Source organism: Panthera pardus, unplaced genomic scaffold (assembly GCF_024362965.1).
Source record: "Panthera pardus isolate Hobbes unplaced genomic scaffold, ASM2436296v1 HiC_scaffold_17, whole genome shotgun sequence".
In the NCBI taxonomy this organism is placed as follows: Eukaryota; Metazoa; Chordata; class Mammalia; order Carnivora; family Felidae; genus Panthera; species Panthera pardus.
This window is the reverse complement of record NW_026526732.1, coordinates 138,949,603-138,967,800: the sequence shown is the minus strand read 5'-3', so window position 1 is coordinate 138,967,800 and position 18,198 is coordinate 138,949,603. Positions and strand designations below refer to the sequence as shown.

Here is an 18,198-nt window from a genome sequence, read left to right as displayed (position 1 = left end):
ACATTTACAGTTAAATCCCAGGATGGGAAAACTCAGCTGGGTCCCTGGCTCTGCTCCCTCCTACACTGTTTAGAACAGGGACTGTGATGGCTTGCAGAGGGCTGCAAGGCTCCTGTCCATGAACCTAGGGTCTTTTGTAGACCCTGGAAAGACAGAAGGGGGTAGAAACTCTGTGCTCTGCCTCTGGGTCTCGGAATGCGCTATGACCGATTTTCAGTGACCCTCTAAATCCTTATTTTCCATCACAGAGTCTGGGTTGCTGGTGCTGCAACCACATACAGTATCTTGGTGGTACACTGGTGGTAGAGAAGGACATTCCAGATACCCAGATTCATAAATACCACTGTAGCATTCATGTTTCTGCTGGCCTGGGTGAGTGGGATTGGGGATAGGGTAACTGAGCTCGCTGTTCATCCAAGTGACTTACTCCTACAGCAGTTGACATTTGTTCTTCAAAAAAAAAAATTACAAATGTGTATGCGCTGTGGACCTCTGGAGTGGTTTCAGAGCAGGGGAGAGTATGCTAGTTAAATGCCGGAAGGTCAAGTGTCTCCGGTACAGTGCATTGACCCCTTGGGGAGGAGGTGTGGTGCAGGGACTCTTGCTGGGTGCCCTTAGAGTTTCTGGATGGAAGGGACTTGTGAGGAGGGCTGTCCTTGTGGATGAGGGGACCTGGAGCTGCTCTGGTTCCCGGAGCATTTGTGGCTCTTGGATTGAGGGTTTCTTCTGCTGGCCTGTGTCCTGATGCTGTTGTCCAGAGAGGGCACAGAGTGTTGTCAGCCTCTGCCTCACGGGTTTATGTGCCCTGACAGGAGCCACCTCAGCCTGGGCACTGGGAGCTACCTGGGAGTCCGGATGTCCCCCAGCAGGGACTTAGGCTCTGAAGCCAGAGACTCGGTCTTAGGTGTGGAGGAGTGGGCCACTTCTGTATGGCTGATTGGATTTGGGGGTGATCACTCATATGGTCACACACTGCTGTGCAAAATGCCCATGCCAGGGCCAACCAGGGTCTTGGTATTACAGCCCGGTCCTGAGGCATCTGCCTGAAAGATGGAATTTTCTTTAGTAAGAGAGGACAGAGGTAGAATCAGCTGGCCAGGTTTGGCAGGTTCTGAGGCCTATACAGGTCCTGGGGTGTATTTCCTAGGTCAGGAGGACCAGCCCCTGTGAGGTGGATAGTTGAGTGGCCCAGATGGATACTTGGACCAAAGTAGCTGAAATTACTTCAGAGCAGAAAAACTTCCTGCTGCTCTCTGCTCTCCAGAAAATCATGTTTACACATATGTGTGTGCACCCATGCACACTTGGACACACATGGATTTACTGGGCCTGGAGCCCAGAGAGCAGCAAGGAGGGCAGGCAGCAGACCAGACGCTTGCTGGGGGGTGGGGAGCAGAGTTGGTCTGCTGCCCACACAGCCTTTCTCTGGGGGCTGAGGCCAAGGCACAGGCAGAGCGAGTGTCTGCATAGAGATGGCTGTTGGGGAGCCAAGGAAATGGCTTGGAAAATGTCCTTATTGGCTATTTGCAGCTCCAGCTTTGTTGGGGTCGGCACCTGGTGTGGGGCAGATGGTTCTGCCTGCTTGTTGTTGTTGGTGGGGGGGTGGCTTTTGAGCCCTCTGTGCCCAGCGGGGCAGCCTCATACCCTCGTGTGCTTTGTGCTGTGCTACGGGCTTTGTATAATGTGAACCCACTTAACTTCATGCAGCCTGAGTGGTAGGGGCGGGGTCTCCATTTCACAGCTCGGGGAAGCGGGCAGAGAAGCCAGGCTGAGGTGGCATGGCTGGGAGGGCAGGAGCGGGGCTGTTGGGCAGCGCTGAAGCGGGTAGCCTCAGGGGCCACGCTGGCCGTGTGTTCTGTGAGGGCCTGAGTAGGAGGCGTGATGCGTGGTGTGGCTGGACGGTGAAAGAGGGGGTGGCTTGGGGAAGCCCAGGGCCAGTATGAGAAGGCCTTCCTCGGACCACAGCCCTGGGGGCATCCTCAAGTCAGAGGTGGTACAGGGACAGGAATGTGCTGGTGACTGTGCCACCTTGGGGGCAGGTACCATCCCAGTCCCCAAAAGCCTTCCACTCTCTGTCACTGCTGTCCTCCCTTTCATGTTGTTGGTGCCAGCCGAAGCTTCTGAAAAGTTCCTCACTTCTCAGCCTCTCCTTTCTCCTGGAGTCTGACATTTCTGCCAGGGACTCCTCAATCTGCCCTGGAGCCTCCTGCCCATTCCCCGACAGCCCTCCCCTCCGCCCGTGCCCCGCTCCCCAGCAACACAACAGACCAAGCTCTCATGCAAACTGTGCAGAATGGGCACACCTCCGACTGCCTTCTCAGCAAATGCGGGTGCCACGGCGCTGGGCCAGCCTCCCGATGGCGGCTCAGAGCAGGGGCTGGGGGCTTGGAGTGGCTTGGTGGCTGTTCTCCCTGCCTTTTATAACATCTAAAGTCTGCCCCAGCCAAGCACTAACCAGGACCTGCTGTGAGCTGACGTCAGGACAGAGGGCCCCGAGGGGCCAGCTTTGATGTTTCCCAGGCCCTGTCGTGGGGGCGCAGGAGGCTCTGAGTGGCAGTCTGGGAATGCAACATCTCTCACCACAGCTACAGAGCAGCCCTAGCGCCAGGAGGGGATGCCGGAGGCTGAGCTGGGGTCCCTCTGAGTCATGCCATCTTTTCTTCCAGCTCAGGTTTCTGTGGCCAGTGGTCTGTGGTTCCTGCAAGCCTGCGGCCCCTTTCCCTCCATCCCACCCCCACCTGGTTATTCCCCTCAAACTTGTCTGTTGTGGAGGTTCCTCCCCCATCCAGGGGCTGGGAGTGGTCCTGGGCCTCTCGAGGGGGAGCTTTCTAATGTTCTTAAAATGGGAGTCCTTGGGCAGGAAGGGTGATAATGGAAATAGTAACAGTAGCTACCATTCACCGGAGTAGCTCTGTCTGAGGCTTTTCACACGAATTACAGCATTTGTGACTCATGACAACCTCATGAGAGAGGCCGAGGGAGCTGAGGCATAGACCATCTGCGTTCCTTGCCCAAGGTCAAACACTAAACATGATGGGCAGGATTTGAGCCAGACCTGTCTGATTCCACACCCTTAACTAATACTCCTCTGCATGGGTGAGGCTCCTCGATCCCCACGTCTGTAGAAGCTGAGCGGGGAAGTGAGGACTCACCTGCACTTGGATGACAGGTGATCTCTCTTTGGCCTTTAACAAGCATCCTGGAGTTCTGGGTCAAGAGTCCCAAGAATTTGGTGAGTTGCATTTGCAGAGGTCCACCAGGGCATCAGTCTGAGTCTTCCCATCTGTATCATGAGAGGTGGTCCGGAAGTGTTCCAGATGCCTCCATGTTCACCAGCTCTTGCCCCACACTTCCTTTAAGGTGACCTCAGTCAGCCAGTTAGCCGAGTGCCTTTGTGTGTCTGGCATGGTCTGCAAGAGGGGTGTCTACCTCTCTACCTGGCCTCAGGAATGGAGGCCCGTTGTGGGATCAGCTATTTCCAGGGTTTGTTTTGAGTTCGTGGGTGGGGCTGGGAAGAATTTGGGGCTGGAAGCTGGCTTCCTTGGATCATGGTCAAACTAGCTGTCTGATTTTGAGCAAACAGCTTAATTTTTCTGGACCTCAGTTTACCTATCTGTTCTACAAAGGCGTTGTACCAAGCTGCCGGCGGTGGTGGGGGGGGGGGGGGTGGATGGTGCACAGGGCCACGTTCCTGTGTGGTGATTAGAAGTGAATGGGGTGTTTGGGATGTCAGGGTAGCTGGGGGTACTTAGCAGTGCCCAGAGGACAGATTAGTTAACTTGCACAGTGGGTGGGACAACCCAGCATTGAGGGCAGTTATCACACCAAGAGAGCCAGCAGTGCCCGACTGAGCAGTAATGGGGTGCTCTGAGCACCTTCCAGCTCCCTGACTGTCCTGTGGGCTGGCACCTCTGGGAACATTGGGAGGTGGACCTCCTGATCTGGACCTCACTCTGAGAGATCCTGGACTTGTCTTAATGCTGACTTTAGGAGGACATGGTTCTCATGCCCTAAAGAGCCAAACTCCACCTTCAGGGACTTGAAACAGCAGTCTTTGGGCCACAGTCTCCATCGCTTTGGGAGGGGATGGCAGGACCCCCTCAGCCTCTTCTTGCCCTTACCAGGCCCAGTTTGATCAGAGGCAGAGGCTGCTTCTTCATGTAGCCGCCCCAGGTGGCCTATTTCTTCTTCTCGGAGGGGCTGCACGTCCTCTTCCGTGTTGTCACCCACCCCTGGCAGGCGGGCTGGTGTTCCAGACCCAGTGGCTCAGGGCCTCTGCAGGGCACCCACGTGGGCCAGAAACAAAGCCCAGTGTGTTACTCCTGCTGTAGCCCTGCCACCTGCCCAGCCCTGCCCTCCGCCTCCTCGACCCATCTGCTCCTCAGCACAGGTTTCTCACTTTCCTTTGTTCCCACTGGCTATGGCTCCCCCTTAGTTTCTGGGGCCCCCCTTCCCTGTGGGTGCTCCTTCGGCCCCAGCCAGAGCTGAAATGTTGTGGTGCAGGAGGAGGTTCAGATGAAAACCTGGAACCACTTGGCTTACCTCTCAACTTGGCATAGAAAAGTCAGCCCTGCCACACAGATTCTTAGAGATAGAGGGTAGGACGTGGGGGTGGCCCTGGCATGTCTTTGGCAATAGCTGCAGATCTAGGGAATATTGGCTTCTCCTGTGATGGGGCGAATTTTCCCAAGGAAGTCCATGGTGGGAGTGCAGGGGCATCTGGGTGGCTTAGTCAGTTAAGCGACCAACTCTTGATTTCGGCTTAGGTCAGTATCTTATGGTTTGTGGGTTCGAGCCCCGAGTCGGGCTCAGTGCTGACAGTGCAGAGACTGCTTGGGATTTTCTCTCACACACTGGTACTTTGTCCCTCTCCTACTCACATGCACACTCACTCTCTCAAAATAAATAAACTTAAAAAAAAAAAACAGTATAAAAAAAATCCAAAGAAGCCTCGGGGGGGGGGGGGGCTAAGGGCTACAGAGCACCTGTCGGTGGGATTCAAAGCCACCTCTGATGCGGAACTCTCAGTGGGACTGTGAGTGGGAGTAATCCTTCCAAGATGCTCTTTGAGTCATGACTTAACTCTGCTCAACATCCTGGATTCTGAAGATTGATGGGGAGGGTTGCCTGCTAATGTCCCTTGCTCCTCTGCCTAGCATCAGGACCTGCAGGTCTGAACCTTCCTTTAGGGAGCCTCCCTGGTGTCCCCAGCCGTTGGAACTCCCTCTTCTTTCTGTGCTCTAGAGGCACTGACTACTCACACTGTTCGTTGGGCATGAGCCTTGCCTTGTTGTGTATGATTGCGCTGTGCCCCCTACTGACTGATGTGTCATGTCTTTGTATCCTGCAGAGCACACGGCACAATTGAAGAGTTTTTCAATGGACACTTGGCACTTCCAGTCTCATGATCCTTCTGTCCTGAACTTACTGGCCACCTCCTGTGTGCATAGCCCCTTTCGTCTTGTGCACAGAGTGATGGGTGATCTGTGTTAGGACAGTGACTGTAGGTCCTCCTGACTGTACCTCTCTCATGTCCCCATCCGCAGGTGCCCAGGCAGCCATCGTCTTCATCAAGGAGCCTTCCTCCCAGGATGCACTGCAGGGGCGCCGGGCACTGCTCCGCTGTGAAGTCGAGACCCCAGGCCCAGTACACGTGTACTGGCTGCTGGATGGGGCCCCTGTCCAAGACACTGAGAGGCGTTTTGCCCAAGGCAGCAGCTTGAGCTTTGCAGCTGTGGACCGGCTGCAGGACTCTGGAGCCTTCCAGTGTGTGGCTCGGGATAATGCCACTGGAGAGGAGGCCCGCAGTGCCAACGCCTCCTTCAACATCAAATGTGAGAGCCAGGGCGCTGTGCTCACTCCCTATAGACCTTCAACTACTGAGCCCTGCAGGACCCCTCCTTTCCCTCAGCTTCTCCCGTTTCCAGTTGAATGGGGGCAGGCAGAGAGCAGTTGTGGTCAGTTCTTTGAGTGGATAAGAAAAGTTTTATTTTTTCCAGAAGATTTTTTTTCCTTCAAGTCTAGAACCCTTTATGTGTTGGATGCTTTTGCAAATGGCAAGGGCAGTGAGGGCCAGTGTGGCCAGGCATCAGAGTTGTCTGCCACAGACTGGATGGGCCCTCTGTTTCTGGCCCCTCACCCCACCCCGTCTGTAGCCGCAGCCTCGTCTTTGCAGGGCTTCCCTGCACTGTCTCTCATCTCCAGAGCCTGCAGGTTGTGTCCTTTTCTGCTTGTCTTCCTTCCCCTCTGCCTTCCCACACTTGCTCTGCTCTGCCCCTCACTCTGCAACCGTGGCCTCTGCTACAGGGATTGAGACTGGTCCCGTGGTCCTGAAACATCCAGCCTCAGAAGCTGAGATCCAGCCACAGACCCAGGTCACACTGCGTTGTCACATTGATGGGCATCCTCGGTAAGGAGATGACTTTGAGAGTGGGGATGGAGAGGGTTATTCTAGACAAGTAGGGATATCTTCCCAAATCCTGGACTCTATTCATTCTATAGCCACCCCTGCCCATATGCCTCCCCACACAAGCCCCTAGTGACCTGAGGAGAGGTGGCATTGTCCTGCGGAATGATCCTGGTTTCTGGGAGCTGAGAGCTGTAGAATCTCAACCTGATTATGCCCCTGAATTGTTGTGTGCCCTTGTGCAAGTCACTTCTCCTCCCAGGCCTCAGTTTCCCCACTTGCAAACTGAGGGGTCTAGCCTCTAGTCCTGTATGTTGTCCACTGGTCACCTGAGTACCCTCTGCCTCCCTGCTGCTGATCCCCTTGGCCTGCAGGCCTACCTACCAGTGGTACCGAGATGGGAGCCCCCTCTCTGATGGTCAGAGCAATCACACGGTCAGCAGCAAGGAGCGAAACCTGACCCTCCGGCCGGCCAGCCCTGAGCATAGTGGCATCTACTCCTGCTGTGCCCAAAATGCCTTTGGCCAGACCTGCAGCAGCCAGAACTTCACCTTGAGCATTGCTGGTGAGCCTGGGGTGGGGATGGAGAGGGCACGGCAGGGATGCGAGGGGCCTCCCCACTCTGTCTGCTCATGCACCTGTGCTTCTCCCACCCCAGACGAGAGCTTTGCCAGGGTAGTGCTGGCGCCTCGGGACATGGTAGTGGCGAGGAATGAAGAGGCCATGTTCCACTGTCAGTTCTCAGCCCAGCCACCCCCTAGCCTGCAGTGGGTCTTTGAAGATGAGACTCCTATCACTAACCGCAGTCGGTAAGGCAATTGGGAAGGGGCCTTCAGGTAAGGTGTTACAGGTTGTGTACTGTCCCAGTGCATTCTCTAAAAGAAAGTCATTAGTATTGCAGACATCCTAGATCTATATGTGTGTTACTTCGAATTTCCAGCAGATGGCAGTAGAATGTTTTGCTATTACAAAATGAGTCCAACAAAGGGAAGAGTCTCCGGAAAGGGCATCTTCCCGTTTGCACCACGGCACTGTATGAGCTAGTGGTGGCTCCGTTCTCTTCTCTCCCCTCCTGCCTATATGGGTCTTCTGGGATGGGGAGTAGAGACCCAGGGTTGGAGGGACACAGGGGACCTAGGTAACCATAGTCTGGATGGGAAGGTCCTGAATGGTAAGGATATCTTACCCCCCCCCCCCCCCCACACGCACTTTTTGGAGGAAGCAGTCACTTCCAGAATATGCTGGAAGGTCCAGCTCCTTTATGTGGACTTTTGTCCTTACCCAGGCACTATGAGAGCAGAGAGCACCTTTGCAGTGCCGAGTGTGGCTGTGGTCCTAGGTGGGGGGCTTGGATCCCACCTAGCTTCAGCCCTGAGGAAATCATCAGCGGTTTTGATCTGGTGTGGCCCAGGGGCTTCTGACTACTGGGGCTGGGTGCCCTAGTGGCAGGCCTGTCTTAACCCTGCGGGGAGGTGGGCCTCTGTCTCTCCAGGTGCATGCTGTTGATGACTCACTATCTCTCACTGACACTGTTGCTCACCTTGCCACCCGGAGAGCTGAGTCTCCTGTAGGTGGAGCACACCCACACACACACGTGAGTGAGTGCACGCATGCACGTGTACACACACGTACACACACACACACACACACACACACGCAGAGCGGTGTGACATGTTGGCTTCCTTATCCCTGTCCTCTTCCTGGCTGATTCCTTCCTACATCTCTGACCATTGCAGCATGGGGTTCCATCTCATTCCCTTCCAGAAGGATGCCCGTGGGGCCACTTCTTCCAAATAGCATTCTCTCCTCTTTGTAGTCCCCCACACCTCCGCAGAGCCACGGTGTTTGCCAACGGGTCCCTGCTGCTGACCCAGGTCCGGCCCCGCAACGCAGGGGTCTACCGCTGCATTGGCCAGGGGCAGAGGGGCCCTCCTGTCGTCCTTGAGGCCACGCTTCACCTGGCAGGTAGGTCCCTGGGTCTAGGGTGCTGAGGTGGGGGCCACCTTCAACCTCGTTGGCACGTAGAGATTTAGGCTCCTGATTCCACCCAGAGTGCAGAGAGAGAAAGAGGATGCTGGGGGCAGGAAGAGGAGATGCAGTGTTTTAAGGGAGGGTTTGAGCTGGAAAGGGCCAAAAGCTTGCCCTGGGACCACATGAGGTACCCTGAGACCCACAGTAATCGGGTTGTTTGCCTCCTGCTCCCATCCCTGCAGAGATTGAAGACATGCCACCATTTGAGCCACGGGTGTTCACAGCTGGCAGCGAGGAGCGTGTGGCCTGCTTGCCCCCCCAGGGTCTGCCAGAGCCCAGTGTGTGGTGGGAGCATGCAGGAGTCCGGCTACCCACCCGTGGCAGGGTCTTCCAGGAGGGCCATGAGCTGGTGTTTGCCAGCACCACGGAGAGTGATGCTGGTGTCTACACCTGCCACGCAGCCAACCTGGCCGGGCAGCGGCGACAGGATGTCAACATCACTGTGGCCAGTGAGCATTTTGCCCTGAGGGGTGAGGCGAGGTGGAGGGGAGCCCAGGTCCCCTGAGGCCTTGCTCTCTGGGTGCGATGTACAGAGGCTTCCCTGGTGCTCACCTGCGGCCCTCTCAACTCTGGACCTTGCTTGCTTGGGATTCCGTTGGCTCCTGGGAGGTGACAGTGGAGAGCCAGGCACAGAAGTCGGGGTGACAGCCCACACAAAAAAACAACCCTTGGGCTGGAAAGGAGGAGCAAAGGATTGGGAGTCTAGAGACCCAGGTCCCACTCTTTCCCTGGTGCACAGAGCAGCGATGGGTAGCAAGCCACCTGCTTTGCCAGGGCTCAGGCTCCTCATCCATAAAATGGGATTGATAACCCACTACTTACCCTACAAGGTGGTCAGAAAGATCAGATGTACTTGCAGTCAGCTGATAGGTTGGCTGGTGGCTAGCTGGTCCCCGGTGGCTTCATTTGCATGTTTCAAAGTTGACGGAGGATATATCTACCAGAGTGCCTTGGTTGTCTCCCCCGTGGCGGCTCCAGCAGGCCAGCTCCAGCCTCTTCACATGGTGGCTGGGGTTCGAGAGGCCAGTAGTGGAACCTGGAAGACTTCTCAAGGCATCAGCTTAGCAGTTGCTCAGTGTTTCTTCCACCGTGTTCTGTTTTGGGCCAGGCAAGTCACCAGCCACATAGACTCTAGGCAGTAGAGAAATAGACTGTCTCTCTCTCTTTTTTTAAGTTTACTTATTTGTTTTGAGAGAGACAGTGCAATCAAGGGGGGCAGAGAGAGAGAGAGAGAGAGAGAGAGAGAGAATCCCAGGCAGGCTCTGCTCTGTCAGTGCAGAGCCCACGCGGGGCTTGAACCCACAAAACCGTGAGATCATGACCTGAGCTGAAATAAAAAGTTGGACGCTCAACCAGCTGAGCTACCCAGGCGCCCCTAGACTGGCTCTTGGTGGGGAAAGTGGCAGCAACACATTACAAAGAAGCAAAGGATGGAAGAACTGTTTACAGTCCTCTTTGCAAACAGTCTGCCACAAGTCAGACAGGAAGTCCTTACAGGGTTTTGAGTCGGAGCGTGACATTCTCAAAAAATCACTCTAGCCGTTCTGAGAATACCAGAATGTTAGGGGCAGGAGTCAAAACAGGGAGCCCAGTTAGTGGATGAGTGTAATCATCCAGGGGCAGTGTTGAAGGGCCTGGAACAGAAGTGGTAGCAGTGGAGGTGAGAGAGATGGTCAAATTCAGGAGTTTCTGGAGCCAAAGTCGATAGGGCTGTGGAGAGGGAAGTCAAGGCTAGGTTTTGGCTTCTACTGTTGGCTGCATAGTGGCAATGTTGACCAAGACAGGGAAAACTGGGATGAGCGGGTTCTGGGGGAAATGATTTGTTCACTTTTGTACATAGAAAACCCAAGAGATCCAGTCTGACTGCCATCCAGTCAGAGATGGCAGTAGGCAGTTGGATTTGCAAGTCTGAAGCTTGTATGGGGGGAGGTCAGGAGTCAAGGTATAGGTTTGGGAATCATCTGCTCATATGGCATTGAAGGCCACAGATTGGCTGAGATCACTCAGGGGACAAGTATGGCTAAAACAGACCAGGGGGGCACCTGGGTAGCTCAGAGAGTTAAGCGTCCCACTTTGGCTCAGGTCATGATCTTGCGGTTTGTGGGTTCAAGCCCCGCATCCGGCTCTGTGCTGACAGCTCAGAGCCTGGAGCCTGCTTCGGATTCTGTGTCTCCCTCTCTCTCTTCCCCTCCCCTGCTTGCTCTCTGTCTCTGTCTCTCTCTGAAAAAATAAATAAACATTAAAAAAAAATTTAGAACACACCAGGGATCTGAGGACCAGGCCTTGGAGTGTTCCAGTGTAATAAAAAGAGCAAGGGTGTTGGAGTCCTATAGACCAGGGATTTGAATCCTATCTCTATCAGGTATTAGCACATCACTGTTACTTCTTTAAACCTCTGTCTTTTCAGCTGTAAAATGGGTATAGGAATACATACTGAGGGGGTTTATTGTGACTGTTAAGTAAGACGATGTTCAAAAGGTGCTGCCCATAGACCTTCCCTAAGGAGTAGTTGCCGCAGTTTTCACCAGAGCAGGTGGGCTTCTGAGCTCAGGGTTGAGTGTGCTATTAGAGTTTTTAAGGATCAGATCCTTTGGTTGTGCGAACATGTTAACTGGTCTTCTGTTTTTTCCTTGTACCTCTAGCTGTGCCCACATGGCTGAAGAAGCCCCAGGACAGCCAGCTGGAGGAGGGCAAGCCAGGGTATTTGCATTGCCTGACCCAGGCCACACCAAAACCCACAGTCGTCTGGTATAGAAACCAGATGCTCATCTCAGAGGTGAGAACGTGGTTTGCTGCTGGTGGGAGAGGGCACTGTGGTCACCTGGCTAGCACTCCTTCCCCTGAAACTGCCCTCGGGGAGACACTTTTGGGGCCGTGGGCAGAGTCCTCTCATAGTCACGTAATGCGTGCCGCAGGACTCACGGTTCGAAGTCTCCAAGAACGGGACCCTGCGTATCAACAGCGTGGAGGTGTACGATGGAACGTGGTACCGCTGTGTGAGCAGCACCCCAGCCGGCAGCGTCGAGGCCCAAGCCCGTGTGCAAGTGCTGGGTGAGTGTACGTGAGTGAAGAGAGCTCCCGGCCCAGTGGGCAGGAGAGCAAAGGGGAAGGAGCAGCAGGGGCGTGGATCTTCAGGCCTGCCCTGGCCTCTCCAGCTGCCTCAGTTCCAACTCTTTCCACTCACCCACCCTCCCTCTACTGACACAGAAAAACTCAAGTTCACACCGCCACCCCGGCCGCAGCAGTGCATGGAGTTTGACAAGGAGGCCACGGTGCCCTGCTCAGCCACAGGCCGAGAAAAGCCCACTATTAAATGGATACGGGCAGGTGGGTACCAGGTGGGCATGGGGTGGGGGCAGGTAGGACAGCCTACTGTCAGATGTGTGCATGTCTGAGGACCAGCCGAGAATCCAGCACCGTGCCAGGCATTGTGGGAAAAACCAGAAAAGTGGGACCAATTTTAGGCCAGTTAGGAAGAAAGGAGCCAGACACACCCGAGGTCGGGTTATGGCCTTAGACAACACGAGGCAGCAAGGGATAGACTTGGTCCAGACAGCGCTGTAAAGTCCTCCTTCTCACTTTCAAAATAGTCATCCTTTGGGACATAAAAGTAACAAGACAAGGGTCCCTTTAGAAAATTTCGGGATGGGGGTTGCCTGGGTGGTTCAGTCATTTAAGCATCTGACTCTTGATTTTAGCTCAGGTCATGATCTCAAAGTTGTAGGATCAAGCCCCATGTTAGGCTCTGTGCCTAACGTGGAGCCCACTTAAGATTCTCTCTCTTCCTCTCCTTCTGCCCCTCCCCCACATGCATTGTCTCTAAAAAACAAAAAAAAGAAAAGAAAAGAAAAAATTTGGGAGGAAAAATGCAGGATCCCATCATCCATAATCTTTGGGTGTGTTCCCCTTTCTTTTTCTATGTGTATCTTTCTGTTTGTACATAGCAATTTTATTAAACATATAATTTTCACTTATTAAACTTACATGAGTAAGTTCTGCTCACTATAGAAAAAGAAGACCCACTTAATTATGTAATTTTATACCCTTTTTTACTTAATGTTATCAAGCATTTCCACATACTTATATACATAAACATTGGTTTTGATGATTGTAATAATATTCTGATGATTGGAATCACTGTAATTTACTTAAATATTCCCTAAACATTGGAGATTTGGGTTGTTAACCATCCTCCCTCTTCCCCTCTCTCTTTCTCTGTCTTTCGCTCTCTCTCTCTTTTTATTGCTGCAATAAACATCTTTAAGCCAAAGTTTTTTCTGGATTTGGGTTTATTTCCTTTGGGAGAGATTCCCAGAAATGGAATAATTACGTATAAAAGGGTATGCACATTTTTGCAGCCCTTACCATGGATTGCTAAACTGTCAAAGGGCTGGACCAGCTTTTACATCTCCATGAGTAGTGTGAATGAGAGGGTAAGACTGTAGCTTTTGAGGAGGAAGTGGGCTCTCCCTGCTCAGGTGGTCTGGTGGAAGCTTTCTGTGGGAAGCGGGGCTCTAAGTGGATCTGAAGCCTGGATGGTGGCAAAGAGCAGGAAAGGGTTCTAGGAGTGAGAAGTGGCAGGCAGTGAGGATGAGAACAGGGCAGAGTTGGGGCCCAATCAGAAGTCCAATTTTGCAAAAGTGAAATGTTGTGTAGGGCAGTGGAAGGAGGTAGGACTGAAAAATTGGGGAAGGAGTAAGTAACGGGGGCTTCCCAACGCCTGGTTCAGGAGTTTGGACTTTGTGGGTAGTCAGGAGCAATGGCATGATTTTGAGTAGAGGTGAGTGACAGAGCGCATTGCCAGTCACCCACGTGACTCTGGCCAAGCCTGTGATTTTCCCTTTGTTGCAGATGGAAGCAGCCTCCCGGAGTGGGTGACAGACAATGCAGGCACCTTGCACTTCTCCAGGGTGACCCGTGATGACGCCGGCAACTACACTTGCATCGCCTCCAATGGGCTGCAGGGCCAGATCCGTGCCCATGTCCAGCTTACTGTGGCAGGTGCGACCGTGGCAGGGCCCTGGGGCTGGGACTGGCAGGCCCCATGGGGCAGCCCGCACCCCACCAGCCCCATTGCTCACTGCTCCCTACACCTTTTTGGGCTCTTCCCATCTAGTTTTCATCACCTTCAAGGTGGAACCAGAGCGCACGACTGTGTACCAGGGCCACACAGCCCTGCTACGGTGTGAGGCCCAAGGAGACCCCAAGCCACTCATCCAGTGGAAGGGCAAAGACCGCATCCTGGATCCCACCAAGCTGGGACCTAGGTAGGGCCGTCTCCCTCCCCTACCTACTGCACCTCTCCTGCGGCCGGTCTGCCCAGGAGCTGGCAAGGTGTGCAGTGCTGTGGCTTCTCTCCTGGCAGAATGCACATCTTCCAGAATGGCTCCCTGGTGATCCATGACGTGGCCCCTGAGGACTCAGGCCGCTACACCTGCATCGCAGGCAACAGCTGCAACATCAAACACACGGAGGCTCCCCTCTATGTTGTGGGTATGTGCTGGGGAGGGATGTCCTGCACAGGAAGTTGTGGGGCCAGACTTCTTTCTCTTTATTTTCATTGTCATCCCCTGTATATGGAAGACACTTAAACCATTTTTGTGTTGGGGGCTGGGATTCAGTGGTGTCCCCTCCACCATGCCATGGCATAGTGTCAGCTTCCTTGCTTAGAGCTGGGCCGTTGTTGATTTCACATGCCGCAGCTGGTGTTTGCGTGTTTGTGTATGTGTGTGTGTGCGTGCACACGCACGCAACTTGGGGAGAGGCATGGGGGTAGTACTCTTGTCCTAAAATGCTTCTTCCCAGGTCTCCTGCAGCAGCCGCACGTATATCTGGGTGGGCAGGGAGGGGAACAGGCCAGGGGACAGCAGGAAAGGGTTCCTTTGCTCTGGAGGCCCAGAGAGGATGATGTGTCAGGTTAAAGGTTCTGCCTAGAGTCAGGAACTCTCGGGGTTCAGATCTGGCCTCTCCTGCTAACCAGCTCTGTGCCCTTGGAGGTGTTACTTCCTCTCTAGGGGCTTGTTTCTGTATCTGTAAGATGAGAGTGGTTTCAACAAGAAGTTCTTAAACTTTTGTGGTTTAGCAGCAGAACTGTTTTTCTAGACAAAATATTCTGTGGAACTTACATGGGAAATAGTGAAGTGATAAGGCCCGTTTGTAGAAACATTAGGTGTGAGGCAGGAGTCAGGGGATCTTGCATCGTCTCCCCCACAGCCCTCTCTCCCTCAGTTTCCCTAATGATTCCTGGCTTCTCTTTCACTGGAATAGAAGATCCTTTCCACAAACACATTTCTTTAAGAACTTGCTCTGTGTCAGGCAGTGTCTCAAACTAGAAATTCCCAAATGCTGCTCTTCAGGGCCTGGCTCAAGATGTCAAGTCACGTAGGAAGCTTATTAGCAATAGTGCAGGTTTGTGTTGACATCTTGACAGATGTGTTTTTTTTTAAATGTGTGTTCCTAGCTTCATGTTCAGATGCACACCAGCTTGGGAATCACTGGCCTCATGTCCTTCAGAACTCTTTATGACCTTGGTAGGGCCCAAGGACCCAGCCCTGGTTAAAGCCAGTGACAGTGGTGACCCCTCCTGGTTTTCTGGTTTGGCCAGACCATCGAGGTCATCAGGTTGTCTCTGCGTAGGGTGGGGAAGGGCTAGTCGAGAAGTAGGGCCGGGTTTGCTTCACAGGCCCCTGCCCAGACCCTTCTTTGTGTCTCTCAGACAAGCCGGTGCTGGAGGAGTCAGAGGGCCTGGGCAGCCCTCCCCCATACAAGATGATCCAGACCATCGGGCTGTCCGTGGGCGCTGCTGTGGCCTACATCATTGCCGTGCTGGGTCTCATGTTCTACTGCAAGAAGCGTTGCAAGGCCAAGCGCCTTCAGAAGCAGCCCGAGGGCGAGGAGCCCGAGATGGAGTGCCTCAATGGTGAGGGGCGGTGGTGTGGAGGTGGTGCCTGTGTGCAGGTGCTGAGCGCCCTCCTGCGGCCACAGAGAGAGCTGCAGCGCTGGGCAGCCTGGGTCCTGGCCAAGCTCCCCCACCCCTAGCTGGAAGCCTGGAGTTGGCCCATTCCCACGGCCGCGGTGTCTGAGCAACCTGGCTCAAGACTTCCTCACTGGAGCTTCCGGGCCAGCTTCTGTGTTTCCCTGCCTTCTCCGTGCACTACTAAACCGCAGATGCAATTAGTATACACATTCATGTTTCTGTTGCACATCCTGTCTCCCAGTCTGTCTGTTTCCCTTCTCCTGGGTTTCCCCCATCAGTTTAGGTGTTCAGGAGCAAGGCCTGGGGCTCCCTCACTCTGATTTCCCCTTTGTGCCTGTTTAGGGCTTTGCACGGAGGAGGCCCTACGAAAGCAAAAACGCTTCTGTCAACATAGTGTCCAGGGACCAGTGGTTCAGATGAGACTTGTACCCTTTGTTCTGTTTCCGAGGTTGTGATCAGCTGCCTCAACACGTGGTTATGATTTAAGGGATGCCTGTTCGCCCCTTCCCCATCAGTTCATCAGTTGGACTGGCCTTTTTGTGTGGGACACCATGATTGGACCCACTTTGACAGAAGTGGAGGTTTGGGGGAGAGGAGTGAGGTCCCCATGGTGGCCAGAGTGGTCTCATCCTGATACCCCCTCCCCCTGCCCCCCCCCCGCCCCCCCCACCCCGCCCCACCATGCTCCTTCTCCTCAGGTGGGCCTTTGCAGAATGGGCAGCCCTCAGCGGAGATCCAAGAGGAAGTGGCCTTGACTAGCTTGGGCTCTGGCCCTGCGGCCACCAACAAACGCCATAGCACCAGTGATAAGATGCACTTCCCGAGGACGAGCCTACAGCCCATCACCACACTGGGTGCGTTGCCTTGGTCACAACTATCCCTGCTTCTGTCTTGAGGTTAGGTTAGGGCTGGTGGCTCTGCAGTCCCTAAAACTTAGGACATTGGAGCAGGGGGCGAGAGGCACAGGGGAGATAAGTGCAGTGTGTCCCCAGTGCCTGTACGTGCCTCACCTCCACAGTTGTGGTCATTCCTGTACATTAATTACTTGACGTTTCCTTTAGATTAACTGATTTGAAACAAAACAAAACTTAACAGGAGTTAGTTTTGTTCTAGGAGAAAATGTGAGAAATTACAGATCTGTGGGAGTTAAATTTTTTCTGAGTGTACATTAGAACATGTACCTGTTGACCTATTTATCAAGAGCCACCTAAAATTCTCAGACGAGCCTTCCTTTGGAAAATGCTCGTTATGAATTCCACCCTTCATTTTACACGTTGTACACAGTTTCATTGGAGACTGTGAAGCCCAGCGTGAGGTAGGGAGGGGTTTGCTCAGGGTCACACGGCACAAGTAGGGCCAGCGCCCCATCCAGCCGGGTGGGGCACAGCAAAGGCTTCCCTCTGTGAGAGGCAAGGCACCTCCCCAAGTCAGAGGCTCCTCTGCTTGGGCGAAAGCAGCTGATGGATTCGGACCTGCACCCGCAGGGAAAAGTGAGTTTGGAGAGGTGTTCCTGGCCAAGGCCCAGGGCTTGGAGGAGGGGGTGGCAGAGACCCTGGTGCTTGTGAAGAGCCTGCAGAGCCGGGACGAGCAGCAGCAGCTGGACTTCCGGAGGGAGTTCGAGATGTTTGGGAAGCTGAACCATGCCAACGTGGTGCGGCTCCTGGGGCTGTGCCGGGAGGCCGAACCCCACTACATGGTGCTGGAGTACGTGGACCTGGTACGCTGGGCTGCGGGGGGAGGGGACCTGGGAGTCTAAGGCTCTGGCTGGGGGTGGGGCACCACGGGAGCCTCCTCTCACATGGTCTCCGTCTGCCTGCCCTTGCCTCCTTGAGACACTCAGCCTCCGGTCCCTGCCAGCTCTCTGACACCTGCCTGTCCATCTTTCCTGTCCTCCAGCCCCATGCCTGGGGGTCTGGTCCCCGGTTCTTCCCAGCTTCTCCCTCTGTGCACCACATGGATGCATTTCAGGCCTTCTTCCTTGACTTGGGTTTTCTTTGGTTTGTCTTTTTTCCTTCTCTCCAGGGCTCATGAGCCTTTAGGAATAAACTTAGCAGGACTGGTTTTCCTTCCTGGCATCCCGTACCATCTCGGGCACCGGTGTGAGCCCAGTTGCCAGCCTTCTCTTCCCACCTCAGTTGCCGTGTCCCATTATGCCTCTTACTGTGCATCCCTCCCCCCCAACCGATCTAAGCCTTATTCCCTTGGTCCTCAAGCTGCTGCTTGTCACACCCTCGCCCAGCTCACAGGAAGGGGAGGAGCAATTCTCTTTCCATTGGCAGCTGCTTATGAGTACTTTATGGATGTTTCTGCTGCTGCTGTTCCTTCCCTCCTCCCTATGTTTATCAGATAATAACCCCCTGGGGGACAGGGGTTCCCTCTCAGGTCTGTGAGGCTCCCTGAGGGCAGGGGCTTTGTCACCCGCCTGTTTGCAGCTCCCCTGAGGGTAGGAATGGCAGTTCCCCAGTCTTTCTGACTGAGAGAGCTTCTAAGAGCCATTTTCTATATATTTTTAAATTCCCACTGGACTTCCTGCAAGGGAGTGGGGGTGGAGGTTCAGGTCAGGGCTTCTCACCTGCACAGGTAGGCACTCTGTGAGCACCTGCTTGGTTTGATGCTTTGGAGATAATAGTTGGCCTCTGACCTGACAGCGATGCTTGGCTTTTCCCTCAGGGAGACCTCAAACAATTCCTGAGGATTTCCCAGAGCAAGGATGAAAAACTGAAGTCACAGCCCCTCAGCACTAAGCAGAAGGTGAGGACAGGGCGGGAGAGGTCCCCAAGGGTGG

General features: G+C 54.1%; 1 protein-coding gene across 1 annotated transcript in view; it reads left to right on the top strand.

The window, feature by feature from the left end:
- Window positions 1–18,198, top strand: part of PTK7 (protein tyrosine kinase 7 (inactive)) — a 62,674-nt gene that overhangs the window by 31,617 nt on the left and 12,859 nt on the right. The window contains exons 2-17 of the mRNA XM_053904997.1: window positions 5,547–5,834; window positions 6,307–6,409; window positions 6,781–6,971; window positions 7,065–7,215; window positions 8,223–8,371; window positions 8,620–8,886; window positions 11,080–11,213; window positions 11,353–11,488; window positions 11,645–11,764; window positions 13,289–13,438; window positions 13,554–13,704; window positions 13,803–13,930; window positions 15,153–15,356; window positions 16,112–16,267; window positions 16,898–17,130; window positions 18,084–18,164. Coding sequence (XP_053760972.1) covers window positions 5,547–5,834; window positions 6,307–6,409; window positions 6,781–6,971; window positions 7,065–7,215; window positions 8,223–8,371; window positions 8,620–8,886; window positions 11,080–11,213; window positions 11,353–11,488; window positions 11,645–11,764; window positions 13,289–13,438; window positions 13,554–13,704; window positions 13,803–13,930; window positions 15,153–15,356; window positions 16,112–16,267; window positions 16,898–17,130; window positions 18,084–18,164 — 2,642 coding nt within the window. The remainder of the gene's footprint in view (window positions 1–5,546; window positions 5,835–6,306; window positions 6,410–6,780; window positions 6,972–7,064; window positions 7,216–8,222; window positions 8,372–8,619; window positions 8,887–11,079; window positions 11,214–11,352; window positions 11,489–11,644; window positions 11,765–13,288; window positions 13,439–13,553; window positions 13,705–13,802; window positions 13,931–15,152; window positions 15,357–16,111; window positions 16,268–16,897; window positions 17,131–18,083; window positions 18,165–18,198) is intronic.